Source organism: Ixodes scapularis, unplaced genomic scaffold (assembly GCF_016920785.2).
Source record: "Ixodes scapularis isolate PalLabHiFi unplaced genomic scaffold, ASM1692078v2 PGA_scaffold28__5_contigs__length_5199819, whole genome shotgun sequence".
Lineage (NCBI taxonomy): Eukaryota > Metazoa > Arthropoda > Arachnida > Ixodida > Ixodidae > Ixodes > Ixodes scapularis.
In genome coordinates this window covers 1,262,719-1,279,532 of record NW_024609855.1, presented here as the reverse complement: position 1 = coordinate 1,279,532, position 16,814 = coordinate 1,262,719, and the positions used below count along the sequence as shown (strand labels likewise).

At 47.2% G+C, this 16,814-nt stretch overlaps 2 protein-coding genes across 2 annotated transcripts; both read left to right on the top strand.

The window, feature by feature from the left end:
• The first annotated feature begins 3,404 nt into the window (after positions 1-3,404).
• On the top strand, positions 3,405-5,066 carry LOC121046457. Its single transcript, XM_042291197.1, has 2 exons — positions 3,405-3,858; positions 4,475-5,066. Exons 1-2 carry the CDS (start codon positions 3,668-3,670, stop codon positions 5,064-5,066), a joined length of 783 nt encoding a protein of 260 aa, XP_042147131.1. The 5' UTR covers positions 3,405-3,667.
• A 23-nt stretch (positions 5,067-5,089) lies between these two features.
• LOC121836327 lies at positions 5,090-16,575 on the top strand. The gene is made up of 4 exons (XM_042291196.1): positions 5,090-5,164; positions 6,189-6,391; positions 7,371-7,514; positions 16,458-16,575. Exons 1-4 carry the CDS (start codon positions 5,090-5,092, stop codon positions 16,573-16,575), a joined length of 540 nt encoding a protein of 179 aa, XP_042147130.1.
• The last annotated feature ends 239 nt before the right edge of the window (positions 16,576-16,814 follow it).

Genomic DNA, 16,814 nt, shown 5'->3' with positions numbered 1-16,814 from the left:
AGTAAGGGCCTATCAATGGAAGTTTTGGCATGGGGTAATGTAAGTTATGTTTGTTAGAAGCTAGATGCAAATGAGAATATGCTCATGCTGTACCTAGCATGAGTCCAAAAAATCATTAAATTATATTTTGAATAGAACAGGATCAAGAGGGATAACACCAGCTATTATCTAATTTATTGTGGGCATGAATGCACTGAGACTATTTGCGATCCTATACTAGTAGCAGTCTAATTCAAGTAGCAATGGTACAACTTGACAATCAAATTTTTTTAAACCACTTCAGTGAAGTCAGCTTGCAGCCAGACAGACACCAGTTGCAGTCCAAGTAGCACCGCTTGCAGCCTAACTGGCACTGCTTACAGCACAAGTGGCACCACCTGCAGCCCAAGTGGCACCGCTTGCAGCCCAAGTGGCACCGCTTGCAGCCCAAGTGGCACCGCTTGCAGCCCACGTGGCACCGCTTGCAGCTCAAGTGGCACCACTTGCAGTCCAAGTGGTACCATTTCGAACCCAAGTGGCACCATTTCGAACCCAAGTGGTACCATTTCGAACCCAAGTGGTACCATTTCGAACTCAAGTGGTACCACTTGAATGAAAGTGGTACCACTTGAAATACCACTTTATATTTTCAGCTGGGGAGGTTGGGAGATTGCGTTTGTTTGCCTAATCACACTGAAAATGTTTTCGAGAGCGTCTTGGGTCAGTCGGCTGAGCGACAGGTTCTTAAAGAAAGATCAACTTAAAGTTGTGCTTTGTTAAATACAGGTTCACATAACGGTTCTTTGTCAAATAGAGGTTGACCAAGAACAACTTAAAGTTGTTCTTGGTCAAATACAGGTTCCGCAAAGAGAGCTGCGGTTGTCGAAATCGCGAAACCCTGTCCGTACCGTCTTGCAGGAAGAGCTCTTGCCTGGCAGATGAATGGTCGTCTTGAAGAGATCCAGCACCTCGCTCAGGAACTTTATGGCTTCGTCGTGTTTCTGAGAATTAAGCTCATTCATTGCAAGGCTCTTGTTACGAGAGGTCATTAGTCGGAACCACTTAAAAACAGTTTTGAGAAACCACGTCATGGTGATTGCAGCAGGAGACATCGTTGCTTGTTCAACAAGCACTTGCCGATCATAGTCAACAAGAAGAGAGACGGCAGTATCCACATGTGTGTAATCCTTTGGGCTCCCAACCAGGTGGTTGTGATCGATTTGTTCCTTCTTGCGCATATTGACGGGCTATTGAACTCGGTCAAAGGAGCATCTTGTTTTTCCAAACTTGACCTTGCGTCAGCTTATCATCAAGTGCTACTTGACCCTAAAAGTCGAGACCTCATGGCGTTTATCACGCATGAGGGTTTCTTTCGCTTCAAGCAAGTTTGTTTTGGCCTGGCCTCTGCGCCGGCTGTATTCCAGCAACTCGTCTCAAAAATCCTTTAGGACTGCCCCGGCGTACGGTTCTACCTGGACGACGTGGTTGTCCAGGTAGAATTGTACCGAAAGTCATGCAGTACATATTGTCGACATGGCCAGCTGAAGACAAGCTGCCTCCAGGGTTTAAGCCCTACTGTGCCGTCTGAGAACAGCTCTCGCAGCTGGATGGGTTGCTGTTTCAAGCAGCAAAGATTGTCGTGCGCAGACCAGTCTGCGTGACCAGGTCATCGAGATAGCGCACGAAACTCATCGAGGGATCACAAGGACCAAACCTGTGAAGACATACTGAATGCCATTACAGCCAGTTGACTTTCCATCTCGTCCTTGGACGAAGTTAGGCGTGGACATTGTTGGTCCATTTGGGTGTGCTCCACGCAACAAATGTTTTTTTTATAACTCTTGTGGTCTAGCACATCAAGTGGCCAGAGGAGATGAGTGTCCACAACGTCACGACTACGTTGGTGATAGACTTCCGGAAGTTGGTCTTCGCACAAGAGGGGCTACCGGAAGAAATAGTCGCTGACAATGGTCCTCAGTTCATTTGTAAAGAATTCACAGAATTCATGAAGACTCATGGTATCTGTCATGTCAGGGCATCCCTGCACCATCCTCAAGCGCATAAGCGGGTGGAACGCTTTACCCACGTCTCGAAGTCCACCATTCATTTGGCTGTCGTACAGTGACGAAACCTCTAAGAAGCCGTCACGGAATACTTGGGAGTGTACCGTAGCACTCGTCACGGTGCGACGGGAGAGACTCCTGCGTTCTTGCTTCACGGCAGGAACCATCGCAACCATCTTCATCTTTCGGGGTATCCAACCCCCGAACCCCAACTTCCAAGGTCCAGAGTTCAAGAAAGGCTCCCACACACAGTCAAGAAATACCAAGAATGCATGAGGATGTACTCAGACAGAAGACACACTGTCAAGGGACCTACATTCATTCCTGGACAGACCGTTAAGGTGAGCGAACCTCGTCACAGAGGCAAGTTGCAGATGAAGTATGCTTCTCCTTCGTTGATCCAAGACCAAGTGTGTCCAGCTACGTACCGGCTGGACGGTGGATCCACCTGGCATGCTTCCAAGTTAACTCACATGACTCTTCAACCTACAACTAGAGCATCCTAGTTTTAGGAGGATCTGTTCTCCCTCAACCCCCCCCTCCCTTCCACTCCAGTTGTTTCGCCTGCAGCCCTGCCGGCTCTTCCGGAGCCGCCTGTTCCTGGTCCGGCCGGCCCGGACACCACGTATTCAGATCTCGAGGGTCAATGTCCGGCCTCAGGTCTAAGTTCCGAGGGTTCCCCTCTTTTTCCTGAAAATCCTGCTGCAGCTGAAGGTCCCCTTACCGAGGGTCCTCCTGAGAAAGAGCTACTTGTGCCTGAGAAGAATGCTCTGGCACCTGAGCAAAACTTGTCTCCTGGGACGTCGGCAGACAACAGCTGGTCAAACGCCAGCTGGTCATCCAGCTGCACAGAGACAGCTACTGAGGGTGCTCCTTCCAGCGCCTTCTGTGACAGTCCAACAGTGCCAGTGCCATCGCCTATGAGTGTGTCTTCGACACCACCAGTCACGACACAACCCACATTATCTCCTAGACTGGAGCCTCCCGAGCCCCGAGATGTGGATGATTCAACCCCCCAGCATCAAGGCCGTCCGCACCCCTTGCGCAGGTTGCCAGAACGATTTAAAGACTATTTATTAAACTGGCATGATGCCAGCCTCACACTGAAGGAACTCTAGATTAATTTCAACAAGTGCATACATGAACTACCGAACACTACTCATAGCCAACCTCAGTGAATTTGTTTTGTATGTGTAGTGCGTACAAAGACAATTTGAGAGGATGTGACAATTTTCAGTGTTTCTACATGTCAGCAAATATTTTTTTGTGTGAAGTGTTCGGTTTTGCTTTTCTCGTAACATGCAGCAAGTGCTGTGTAACTGGCTCTTCTCCCAGTGTTGTGCCCATATTTTGTTTCATTCTGCCCAATTTCTTTTTGCTCCATTTGGTTTTATTCTGCCCTTAAAGCTTTGACCTTATGAGACGGTATCTGTATAGACCCCATGCACAATTGCGCACCCTGACGGCGAACTTTTCGTCAGTTTCGATTTGCACTGCATCATGGGACAGAAATCGCCATGTTTAGGTCAGCAGTCTCGGCGCCTCTTTCCGTACCGTGAGGTAACCGCCAACGTGAGCATTCCGTGCTTTTGCGGCGTACGTGCGTGCCCCCAGCGTGCCCCGTCATGAGCGATGGCGTCTACCCCACGACTGGATGGACGAGCAACTTGGCTCGGCTGCCGCGAATCTCGTCTCTGGACCTTGCCCGCCTGGCGTCCTGCTCGGGAACCGAGAAGGGAGCTCGCCGGAGCTACAAGTTGGTTACGGAGAGCTACGTCGTGGCGTCGACAGTGTGCGCCAACTACGACGAAGAAATGTGAGTGGTTATAAGTGTTTTCTGGGGGGGGGGAGCGCGAACCTTGAGATCAACATTATAGCGTTGTCGGGTGAACACATGTGACGGTTGTCTTGCACTGGCGACTCTTCGAGGACTCACTTTCGCTCGGTCTGTTCCTCGCCGAGGCAAACTGCATGCAAGCGACTTCCGGGCGGTGGGAGAGGTTTTCGGGAAATCCAGAACCGAGCAACGCGACGAGCGATGGCATAACCCATCGCTCGCCATATCGCTCACGTGCGCGCCCCGTTTTACGACGTGTTTGCACGCGAGGGCTAGTCGGGCGGTGCAAGCTGAGCTGTGTGCCCCTGTGAAAACGAAGCTAGGCGCCTCGATTCGAGCGACGCCAGACCGTCACTTGGCTTGCGCCGCAGAACAGGCTCGCCCAAATCGGGAGCTGTGTAGCGATTCGCACGCGCAGCCATGTATCAGGCTGCAGCTTTCAAACTGGCACATTCTCTCAGAAATATCTAACACTGATAATGTATTTCACATTTTGCCGTGCCCTGCATGAGATGGCGCGGTGTGCCTCATATGAAATGGTCAGGACCGTAATGATTGGGAACAGGTGCTTATCGCTTATCATTGTCATTTAAAGGGCCTCCAGATTCTTCTTGAGAGCCAGATGCTTCAGGAGCCACAAGAAAACACAGCCACCCTACACCGTGAGCGCCACCATCACCAAGGACGGTGAACTTGTTAACGGATATTGCGAGTGCCCAGCTGGGAAGCAAGCCTGGAGCCACCTCCAGGCCGTCCTGAAGACGGTAATTTTGATCCAAGGCAAGGGATTCGCCAAGGCCCCAGCACATCTGTCATGCACAGATCTGCCACAGCGTTGGAGAAGTCCGAGGGGCCAGGTCATCAAAGGTTCAAGCGTGCAGGGTGTAGATTGGCGGAGGGTGGGCAAAAGACGACAAGACTTGCCGCGCTCATGTCGGCTGGACCTCAGCAAGGCTAAGGAGCGTACTGTCAGCCAAAAGAAAAGCGCCGCGCTCCAATTCGCAAGCAGTTTGCAGCAGCTGGACGGGAAGACCTCCTTGGTAGCAGTGTTGGGAGCTGCAGATCGAGCACAATTGTGCAGCTCCAAGTGCGGCGATGTGCTTGCTTGCTCTCCACTTGCCTACCAGCAGACACTTGTCCCATTTGGATTTTGCATCTTGAGGAGCTGGAGGCACCTGGCCATCTGAACATCGGGCGGCCACTAGAAGAAATGGTGTCTTTTCTTGAAAGCGACGAGTGGACTGTTTCGGATGGTGTCAGCACGAAGGCAAGGCTTCTGTTAGAGGTTAGCTTTGTGTTCACTTTTTCCTAACATACTGGGAGCGTAATTTCAACTTATAAACTTTACTACCGCTGCGTGGTGTCTCAAACGACCAACCATACTCCATTTCAGTGCACAATGTTTATATAGCAAGAGCACTGTACACCCTTAATCACACCTAGCTATAACAAGTCCGTGGTTTTTCCGTCCTCCCATCGCCGACATAGCAGGTTCACTTGCAAACGCCGAACACAGGGTGTAGTGCTTCCAGACTGCGCAGTGTTTTCGAGTGCACCTGCTGTGTGTGCATTGGGAGGACAGAGAAACCGCAGACCATCTGTTAGACTATCACTCTAGAATCGAATATTATTTAAACTATTACGACAGTGCTTGAGGCAGATGCTTTTTCTCCTGTAAAAGATAATGGGGTCTTTTGCCATGCAATGGAAGCTTATAGACTATTGCATTTTAGGTCTCTATAGTTTAAGATAATGTAAATAACATTTTTTGGTGTGGGTGGTAGCTCACAACAGATGCCAAGACATATTCAGACTGCGACACCTCAAGCATCACAATGCCGTTCGGTAACCCCCCCTGCCCCCTGACATACTCATACTCTGTCTCACAAGTAGGGGAGAAAGGGCGAGCACTAAGAACATTGGAGAGGAGAAGAGGTTTATCTTCTCTTCCCTTCGTAGTGCTTGCCCTTTCTCCCCTTGGCCCGCACTGCCTTCACCTGCACTGCAAGCAACTAGTGGGATGAAGTACAATAAGGGCCACACTCTGGTCCCGTTACGTTTACCTTCGGTTTTACTTCAGGGATGGTTATTTCTGTGCTTGTTTCGTGCACATACATTTTCCAGAACCTTTCTGGGGCTGTGCGACCCTAAGACATTACTCGGCAGTCCCCGCTTTGCACACCTCTGGTCTATAATAATTTGGAAAAAATGTTTTAACAAAGACAGGAAGCCAGGAGTTTCAGAGAAGATTTGTGTTCACATCACTGTGTTCTTGTCTAAACTTGTTAATGTAATTCTGCTTGTTTCAGAAAATAACACTGACGCCACTTGAAGCACAAGACCTTGAGAAGAACTCGCGGAGGCAGCGCGACAGTGCTACCTGGCTTCAGGCAAGGCAGTACCGCCTGACTGCATCGAACTTTGGCACCGTACATCGTCACGGCGAGTGGACAGAGAAGGGACTGGCAAACCTGACCTCAACAAAGGATTTGTCCAGGGTTCCTGCCATCCGGTGAGCGTAGCATTTCAAAATCAATTAAGCAAATTCGCAGAAACAATGTTTTGCATGTTGCATGACCTCCCCTAGGTTTCTTTGGTCCAGAAACTGTTGCTAATGCTATGGGAGAGCTTTCTGGGGGGACGAATTCAGCTGCCAGTAGATTGTACAAAGCCTACTGGGAGAGGCAGAGAAATGGTGCCTGGAACATATCTTCGACCGGTATGTGTACCTAAAGCCGCTCGATAAAATCCATGCTTTCTGTCAGTTTTAATAGTACAGTCATTCATTGTTCTGTGAATGTGCGAGGTGCATGCCTTAATGAAATAACATGGCGTTTTGATAGCTCTGGCAGTGCATTGCCGTTACTTCTTTCCAAGGGTTGTTCAAGATATATGTCTCGTGCATTGGCACCCTTGACGCTGCTTGTAAAAGAAACGCTGATAAAAAAAAAAAAAAACTCGTTGAGCGGCTTTATGTGAAACCACATCTTTAATTCTGGTCCCTCGATTTCTGCCTGGTGACGTCAGAATTGAATGTACTTTTCCCCTATTGCAACACTGGTGGTAGTACACCAGCAGTGTCATGTTATAACAGGTGTATCCTGGCAGGCTCTGCTGCCTGCCAGTCGAGGGAAACCTCTGTTGCCACAAGTTGGCATGCTGCTACAGATACCTTTGTACCCGCTATCCTTCTTCACCATATTTTTTTTTTACCAATAACTGCCACAATCGCGACACTCGACAGCCTGAACCACCCGCTCCTCTCACATAATTGTCCGACATGAAATAGTCTTATTTTCATACTGATAGAGAGAGGCCCACAGCATGCTGTCGTAGGTCTTTCATTTAACAGTATTTTATGCCTTACGATGAAAAACCAATGGTTCTGTAGTGGTAACTTCTAACGACGTGCTGATCTAGTTTGAAGAATGAAATAAACATTGTATATTACTTAATTTGAATTTTTTGTATTGTGTATCTACTTTTTTTAGGTATGGGATTGTCAACGAGCCTAAAGCACTGCAACGCTACGAGGACGTTTTAAAGAGCAGGGGCCGAGACGTCCATCTGTCGAGTGCGGGGCTGTTCGTGGATCCTGACCAACCATGGCTCGGAGCAACTCCAGATGCAATTGTGTACGACGCAACAGAACAACCACCATGGGGATGTGTAGAAGTAAAGTGCCTCTACTCCTTGAGGAATGCAGATTGCGACACACTGCTCGCAAGTAACATTAGTGTTACTTTTGACAGCTCGAACCGTCCGCATATCAAGACAGAGCACCCCCACTTTGCTCAAGTGGTAGGACAGATGGGGGTAACAAACCTCAAGTGGGTAGACTATGTTCTTTATGAGGACAACTTCCTAACCATTCAGAGGATCAGGTTTGACAAGAATATTTGGGAGGACATAAAAGAGTGCTTGGACAACTTTTATTTCACTACTCTTCTGCCATACTTTGCAGCAAAGTCGTAAAGAGAAGCTGGTAAAATTTACCGGGCCCCCTTAAAGGTGCACTGAAGTCATTTTTAAAGAAGGTAATTTTTTTTTGTTATATAGTTTGCAAGGTGTTAGCTACTTTATATATCAAGTTCTAGTATACAAAACTGCGGTCCACATTCTCTGGCCCAAGGAAAGTCGTACAATAAGCATAGATCCTAAGCAATTTTATTATAACTCGTTTTGAAAAGAGTCATACGCACACATTCTGATAACTATTTTCTGGCCGCAGGGGAAGCCATCGCTTGCAGTTGGCCGACAATCGCGTTCGTCAACCACTTCACTCTGAACAAATATCCCATGAGAAAGGGCATGTCGGTGATCTTTGAGAACGTTTTAGTGGGAAACAGGCCAAGCAGGATTGTAATTTTGGGGTTTTAGAATCCTTAAAGGGGCCCTGCAAGGACTTTTTTAGTGGTTTTTAATTTGCACCGAACCTGAGCACACTGAACGTAGTAACTTAGTGCAACTTTTCTTTTCTCGAAATTCCCTTTATTTTAAAAGTTATAGGCAAATTAAAATTACAAAAACAAGCAAAAAATAACCTCCTCATGACGTCCTTGGTTGCTTGAGAGTGGTCGTGAACTAAAGGAGGGGTAGTGAGCTTATCGAGCGCTCACGGCTGCCGCATTCCTTGTGGACGGCGCGAGAGGGTGCCACTAAAGCATGTTTTGGATAGGCTGTGTGCAGCGGGCAGCTGGAGCGGCTCTCATTGCATTCGCTGCGCGATTAAATACTAATTCGGCATGACACTTCATTGGCCACAAACGACAGGAAACACGGGGTAAAGATCAGTTCAGAATGGGTGCCACTTTGCGCTGCCATACCGCGAAACGGCCAAACCTTAAGACAAAGCTTCTCGCCGAAGGCCTTCGGAACGCTTAGAGCCGGTCGGATCCTCCTGTCCATATGACCACAGTGCCGCCGCATTCATCCGGGACCTTTCCGTGTCGACGCCTGATCCCACTACTCCTTTCTAGTATGCGCCGCCTTTTCCACCGCTTGGTGGCGGGTATGTCGACGGGTTATTTCTTGTTTCCATACTTTATGAACTGCATTCGTTTCTTTTCTGATCTAAAATACTGAACAAAAACTACTTTCATAAATAATTGAAACGGTTCGCACCACTTATATTTTGGGTTTCGACTAAAAAGAAGCTTTTAGCGGCTCTGACCAGTAATAAGCCCAGGACCAAAGACATCACATTTTGCGCGCTTTCGGTACCGCGGGTCGCCCTCGTCGGTGGAGGAGGTTTCCGCGTCGTCCGGTTAAAATATGACACACTGATATTTAGTTACTCTCTCCGTGCCCGCTGTTTTGCCCGAACCCCAAGAGACGTGGAAACCGCAAAAAAGGTAGACGCTTAAATATGATTCAGGGCCCCTTTAAAGTGTGTAGATTGAGTTATCACCATAAAAAGACTATCTCAAAAATGACTTCAGTGCCCCTGTAAAGTTTATACATGTAAATATTTTTTCTTTTGATTTTTGTAAGTAGAACGGACTTAAGGCTGCTCAGCCTTAAGCTTCTGTTTCAATTCTCAATATTGATTTGTACAAATAAACAAACAAACATGTATACATTGGCTCAATCCACTTCTTTTAAAATAGAGGGTTGAAGGTTGCTCAGAAGAGCACAAATAGTCCACATCTGGTTAACTATGGGACCAAGAGAGAGGGGAACAATTCTGTCAAATATATGATAAGTCTTAATGCGCTGGATTCTCCTCTCTACGTGAATCCGCAAAGAAGCAATGTCCGCCGTTTCTCGCACCTCTGCAACACTGAACTGTTGCTTCGTCGGAAACGGTGGCAAGTTCAGTCCAATAACTTTCTTGTCCAAAAGACCTTTGATTTTAAATCCCTTGTCAGCCATGACTGTGTCACCTGGTGCAAACTCTTGTTCCAGAAACCCACTTGTGATCACAAGTTCTCTGTCTGAAGTTGACCCAGTGAAGAGCTCTGAAACAAAGCTCACAAGTCCGTTCGGTGAAATTCCAATTAGTCCCTTGAGAGTGTTTGTCGATTTATATGGAGAGTATGTTCCCGACTGCAGAACCAGAGAACTGGAGACTTCGCACCGAACTTCAGTGGCATCAATAATCACCCGTGTTGTTGGATACCGTGCCTTAAACTCCTCAGGCATGGTTGAGTCTACAATATCACGTGGTGGCCACCATGCCAGCTCCGACAGCCGGACATAGAGCAGGTTAACCCATGTTCCAAAAGCCCTCGACACAGTGCCGGTAGAGACGTTGAAGATGTGTGCCAGGTGCATGTGGAAATGACCAAGTCACAGCTTGACAAGCGTCATGAAAAGCTGGTCCTCTTGAGATAGCTTGTGCCGACGACCTCTTGCTTCCCTACTTGGGTGATCCGGATTAGCACCATCACTTTCTGAGGCTACATACTGCAGTAATCCTTTAAAATGACCGTAGCTTTGCAGGCCAGTGTAGAACTGGATCCTGCTGTCGTCGTCTTTAAATCTTTCTGCCGAAAATGTCTTCTTCCGTTTGTCTGCCTCGGACAATTTTCTTTCGAGCTCTTGCATTTTAGCTGTGTGTTCATTCTTCAGCTCCTCGTTCCTCCGCATTAGACACACTACTTGTTCCTTTGCTCGTGCAAGGTCTCTTTTTGTTGTGCTCAGGATGTTGCTGTAGTTCAGAAGAATGTTACATTGATCCTTTAGCTTGACAAGCTCTGCATCCTTTTCTTTCAGCTGCAGCTTCATCTGAGTCAATTCTTCTGTGCAGGCACAGTTGCATTTGCCTTGTGTCAAACTGATGCTTGCAGGTGCATCTGTGTTCACCGCCCAGCCTGGAACTTGGCTTGTTGATGTTCCTACATCATTTAGGTCTGGGTGAGATGCCATTTCATCGCTGCAAAACACATCTGTACTGTTTCGTTCGAGGAATTTGGTCTGCATGGGGTTGTCGGTTGGGAACCGGTCGAGGCACGACTTTCTTGGTGAATTCAAAAAGAGAAGGCACCGCATTTTCCTTCAAGTACTGTCGTCCCCTTGCCACATTGGGGACGAAGCTGTCCGGCGTGAAGTGCCTTGAGCACACCTTGGTTGTTTGCTGAATGCTGAAGTGTGCACCAGGGTCAATTCTGATAGCATGGATCCACTTCCGCCGTAGTTTGTTCCCAGAAGGAAACTTGTGGAATGTGACCTAGTTCGAGAAAAAACTATAATTAGAGATGTCCAACAATCACTCTCAAGCCACCCGTAGTTCACATATGCTGTAAATGTTGCTAAACCATGTTTACTAATACGAGGGAAGCAACTGGCTAAGTTGTACTACACTTCCTAAAGCATAATAATGTGCTACGAGTTCAGTATAAATCATTTTCTGAAATTTTTTCTTCACTTGTTTCAACCAAAAACCTGTTGAACTTGGCTGGCGTGAGCCGTTGGACCATCTCGTCCGCAAGGATTTGCACGTCGAGCCACGAGGAAAACAGGTCGGCAAATATGTTCACGTTCTCCGCTTCAAGGTTTTCAATCGCAGAGGCTTCTAGAATGTGCGTCCTAGCGTCAGCAGTGACTCCGCATCATACGCTACGCCTTCGGGAAACGCTCTCGTTCACAGGCACTGCACATGCTCCTCGCACGAAGTGATCTGTCAGTGCGAAGTTTTTTGTATACTTTCGTTTCACCTTACGACGTGCCGCATCTAAGAGCACGAGCTTCTTGTTCTACGGCGCACCTCGGCAGCACGAGCTCGCGCTTCTAGCCTTCGCTACAGCACATTGTTCGCTCGTGATCCATTACTGAAAACGATTATTGACGTTAAGCGTACCGCGCCACCGGCAACGGTGCAGCGAACTAGCTCGCACAGGCTGTTCAGGTGCGTGAAACGCGGGTGAAAAATCGCGTGCGCGCCTGCGCACGTGGGTTTGTTTAGAAACTTCTACGGCTTACCTTTTTGCTGTTCTCGTCGCGGTAGCCACGCTGGCGGCACAGTGGCACACAGCACGTTTCAACCATCGTCTACCGCAATGTAACACAGCCGCTGACACGAAGCTCGGCGCAAGGCTCAGCTTGCGAAAGTCTGCGCGCGGCGAGAGATGCCGGCCGGCGACAATCCTGCGGCGTGCGTCGTCTGCTACGACGACCTAAACATGGCGGCTGGTCGTAGTTCCTGTGCGCGGCACTAGGGGCGCCCTTATACGCAAGGGGTCTATTGTGACTGCAATTTCTTGTCGCATCATTTTTTCAATGCATTTTCTAATTTTGGTTTTATTTAATACTCTTAACTGATGCTGTTCAGTTACACTAGTTTTTTCTCTTCTCTGCATAATTGTTCTTTTGTCTTGAAAAATAACACATCTTGTTGCTTTTGTATAAAGAAATCTGCATTTTTTTTCCTAAGAAAGGGAAAAATATGGGTCTAATTGTTTTTTTACGGAATAGAAAGATGTAGTATTTCAGTTTTTTTTATTTACGTTCCACACTAAATAGATGGCACTACCAACTGCCACTAGTACAAGTGATCTACTGTAGTTAGGTGGCACCATCAGCCACCATTGGGCCCGTGCCCGCAGGCCAGTCGCCCCGGGCGTTTGAGCCCCATGTTGTTGACCCCTTATAAAGAAAGTACGGTTTGAGAACTCCAAAGTGTCAGGTGCCTCTTTCTTTCCGGGGCTTTCTCACACCGCTGCGCCGTTCACCACATCTCATCGGCATGTGAGATCTCGTCATTTTACCGCGCATGGGCCCTGCTTCTTATATTAGTTTGTCTGTTTTCCTTTTTCCGAATCACAACATGCGCCTCTTTAATCAAGATATTTTTGGAAGATGCATGAGGATAGCTCGGTCTCTACTTCCTACACAGCCAAGCTGCCCTGTTCCATGCGACTGTGCTGCAGATTGAAGGTGACTTGAAGACTGCCATCGAGGTCCACAAAGCCCTAAACCAGCTGCAAACGAAAGTCCAGGACAGACTGCAGCAGGGATTTTTGCCGTCAAGTGTGACCTCCATGATTACTGCGCTTGAGGAACAAGAAGTTTGAAGAGGATCGCTAACAGAAGTTAGGAATTTCTATCAGACATGCCTGTCGTACCTCGAGTGATAGTGCAACCAGTTTGATGAGATCAGCGGTCTCTCCTAAGCCTCTCTCGACACAGCACCACTTTGGGACGATGTTCAGAAAAGTGCTCAAGTCATCACTTGAGTCCAGCCACGTCTGTTTTGAGGAGAACGCTTTATTTGATGATGCATGCAACGTCTCTTGTTATGTCGCGGTCAAAAAGCTGGAAAAATGAAAGAGCCAGAAGGAGACTGGTTGGGAAACTATGGGTGGAAGTGCTTCAGTATTTCATAAAACAAATGATGTGCCTTGCGGCAACATGAAGGCAATCATTGAGTACTGCTTGTGTTTGCCAGGTACGAATGCACAAGTGGAGAGGGTGTCTTCGTTGATCAAGATATGGATTGCAGAGAATAGACAGCTTCAAGTGGCAACACTCAAGGCACTGCTAATGCTCAAGGTGAATGTGCACATGACCTGCGAACAATACCATGGACACATCAGCAAAAATGGACTATTAAAAAGGATCCATTCTAGCCAAAAGCATTAGATGTATATATTGGCTAAGAGGAAAACAAACTGGAGGGAAAGTAATGCTACATAGTGTGGTTGAAACAATAAAAAGTGTGATTCATTAACGTTAACTATATGTCGCAACTTTGAGCCGCCCCCCGTCCTGCTTTGGGGTCTGAGGAATATGATCACTTTATGCGTGCACGAAGAAAGGCAAAACCAAAGTCGTGTCGTTTTCGTAAGCATGCGCGCACGCGGCTGCATTGGCCGTGTACGGCTTTGGACGGATAGATGAATGAATCGAGCAATACATAAGTATGGTTTCGTTCTGAATGCTTTTTCGTGCGTTTGCTGGCTATATCCCTAAATTTTTTTCAACCATTAAAAAGAGTCAGTAGACTTTATTTCTTATCAGGGAATCAGCAGACAGCATGCAAAACCGGTAGGTCTACTGAGAAATCATTAGACCTGGCAAAACTTGGCAAATTTCCCCACACCAGCTCCTCGGTAAGTAGGTAAGTAAAGGTGAACCAAGACTTTTTATAGATAAGGGCGGGTACTCTGGAAGAGTGCCTCTGGTGTCGTAATGAAATAGTTTTTACCTTATGAAAGTTCACTTCTGAAGTTCACGGCCGTTGAGGGTTTTCATGTTGCAGCAAAGTCACTTCCACATCACCACGCGGCGCTCTTTGTCTTCCGTTTCCCTCCACAAGTCCCAGGAACCGTTCCAAGCTGCAGCTTGAGGCATTTTTCCAGGTGTGTTCGAGGCATTTGCATTGGCTGACGATGTGGTTGATACGATAGTCTTTTTCCTCTCTGCATAGTGGACAGGCTGGGTCGTCCCCGTACAACTCGCACATCTGGCCCTGGGTCAGGAGACAGCCCGTTCCTGCCTGGAAAAGCAGGGCGCTGGCTCTGTCTCCACTTTGCCGGCGGTACGGAGCTAGGTCACTCTTGTGCTTTCGGTAGAACTCGAGGCTCTGTTTCTTTTGGGTTGCCCTCTGCCACTGATGGGTTCCGGCCTTTGTTACTTCCTCACAAATTGTTTTGGTCCATTCTCTCTGTCCGTGGGTGCCTGTTCCCTGGCCTTTCTCCCGCTGAATTTGGAATCTGGCATTTAGCTCCTTTATCCAGTTTTTTTTTTATTCCCTTGTACCTAATATGGTAATACACCCTGCTCGTGATGCTTTCCGGCAGGAGGAATTTCAATCTTCCCATGTAGTGTACCTTGGACCTCGCCTTGTTTGGTGCGTGGACCAGCCCATCTCTCCCGTGACTGCTGCGTTCGCCATGCAGCTGCTTCTTCCCAGTAGCCACTTTTCCAACTCGTACTGGTGTCGGTCCAAGCCTTTTATCACTGTCACGGCCACGCTGTATGTGAGCGCGTCGTTGGTATATGTAACGGCTTGGATGGCGAGCGTTGTCCACAAGATTCTGTCCACCGAATATTTTTGTATGAATGTCTGGCCAGACGCCGCACTATCTTTTTCAAAAGGCCGGTGTGGATGATGAGCGTGGTGTTCAGGCCTAGCTCCGCAGCCACCACTGCTGCACTTACTTCACCCGCACCCTATCCCGGAAGTGGAACGACTTCCACCCTCATCTTTAGACACTTTCCAGGGGTATGCCCTTTAGAATTGGAATCTCCTACCACCAGCACCCGTCTCTGATGTTCTGGGCTCCGATTTTCTCTCTTGGGTTCTCTTCAGTGGCTCCAGTTTCCATGTGCCCTTCGGTTGTGTGGTCAGTTCTGTTTTCTCCCTGGTTTTGCTAAAGTCTCCAGAAGCTTCGCTGTGTGCCATCGATCATGGCGCTCACTGCTTTATGTGAAAAAAAGATTTGCATCAGTTTTCTTTTGTAAAAGGGCACCAGACCTTGCAGATTAAAGTGTTGGAAGTCCAAATAATTGCACCTCCAAAACCGTCTAACGCACGCAATAAGCACAAAACGATGGTGCACATAAAAAAAATAGGCTGAGTCACTTCAGTAGATTTTCGTGCAATTTGAGTGGAAATCTAATAGAGTTACTTGAGAAAAACGGTTAAAGTGCAGGCGAGCTGGTGTAAGTTATACATGATGATTGAAACCTGAGACTGGTTTGAAAAACGGAAACTTGTGAAGTAGGAAGAAAAAGGGGCAGACAATGTCTGACATTGTCTGTCCCTTTTTCTTCCTAAAATGTGAACTGAAGGGGTTTACGGTTGAAACCGACACCATCACAGACTTTTCTGCACGAAATGCACACAAGGCCATATCCCCTCACCCACACCACCTACACCACCTACAATGCCCCAAAAAATTTATAAACACTCCCACAGGGTGAGAATTTTGAAGAAACCTGTTCATGTGCATGACAAAGCCCACTTGCACCTGTTCCGTTTTGCAGATATTTCTGAGTTCCTAAATACAAGGAGATTTTAGTATTTAGGCCAAAAGCTACAGTTAGCTTGCCAGTTGGCACATACACAATATGCACGTAAAGATGGGAACAGCACCATAGTTTATTAAAACAGCAACTCTTTTTGTTCATCATTGTTTGAAAAAAATGTAGGCAAGTTAAAAAATAGAAGCGGTTCTAACGTAATATTGAAGAGGCACTTTAGAGCGCATATAAAAGGTTTATGGGCATCAAACTGATAGTTTTCTGTAAAAGTGTACAGATTTAAAGGAAAAGAGAAAAAAAATGGAAAAAATATATTGATATATCTTGAGATTCTGTAAAATATTTCACAGAATCATGACCCTTTTAATAACAACTTACTAAAACTTAAAAGAAATCAGCCACTAGCTAATTGAAAACGGGGTGGTTTTTTTATGTACGTAACAAAGCACCAGTCTTAATAAAAACAAAGTAATCAACACCATCCATCCCCTTGTTGCTTGCACTTCATTGTGGTAAATCCGAAAAAACGTATAACATTTGTGGTGTTTGTTTCTCATTGCTCTTTTTTTAATCCAGGCTTCAACTCGCATCCAGTGAAAGAAAACAGAGTGTATACACATCACTGTGCCGTCTTGATCTCTACCTCCCAGGCTTCCACAAAGCGTCCAGCAAGACGGACCACCGGTGACACATCACCAGGACCATCTTCCAATACAAACCACACAAATTTCGACCAAGAATCCCCAGAAATCAAGCGGCTGTGCATGACCAAGGACCTACAGTCGGCTAAGAAGAAAATCCACGTAATCAAGACAATTCTGAAAAGAAAAGAGCAAAAGATAAAGGACCCCAAAACCCTGGTGGAGGGCCTGAGGGACCAGCATGTGCTCACAGACGAGCTCCAACTAAAACTGGAAGCATTCGGGGAAATACCTCAGGAGCTGCTCAAGGGATTTGAGAAGAATGCCACAAGGAAATTGTCCGGCAGGAGGTACAGTGAAAGAACA

What these genes read in the sequence shown, in the direction of transcription:
- LOC121836327 (XM_042291196.1), top strand. Translation starts at nt 5,090, where the DNA reads ATGGTGTCTTTTCTTGAAAGCGACGAGTGGACTGTTTCGGATGGTGTC. An exon ending in AGGCAAGGCTTCTGTTAGAG is followed by an intron (nt 5,165 to 6,188) that starts GTTAGCTTTGTG and finishes TGCTTGTTTCAG; the next exon opens with AAAATAACACTGACGCCACT. An exon ending in GCAACTCCAGATGCAATTGT is followed by an intron (nt 7,515 to 16,457) that starts GTACGACGCAAC and finishes TCTACCTCCCAG; the next exon opens with GCTTCCACAAAGCGTCCAGC.
- LOC121046457 (XM_042291197.1), top strand. Translation starts at nt 3,668, where the DNA reads ATGAGCGATGGCGTCTACCCCACGACTGGATGGACGAGCAACTTGGCT. An exon ending in GCCAACTACGACGAAGAAAT is followed by an intron (nt 3,859 to 4,474) that starts GTGAGTGGTTAT and finishes TGTCATTTAAAG; the next exon opens with GGCCTCCAGATTCTTCTTGA.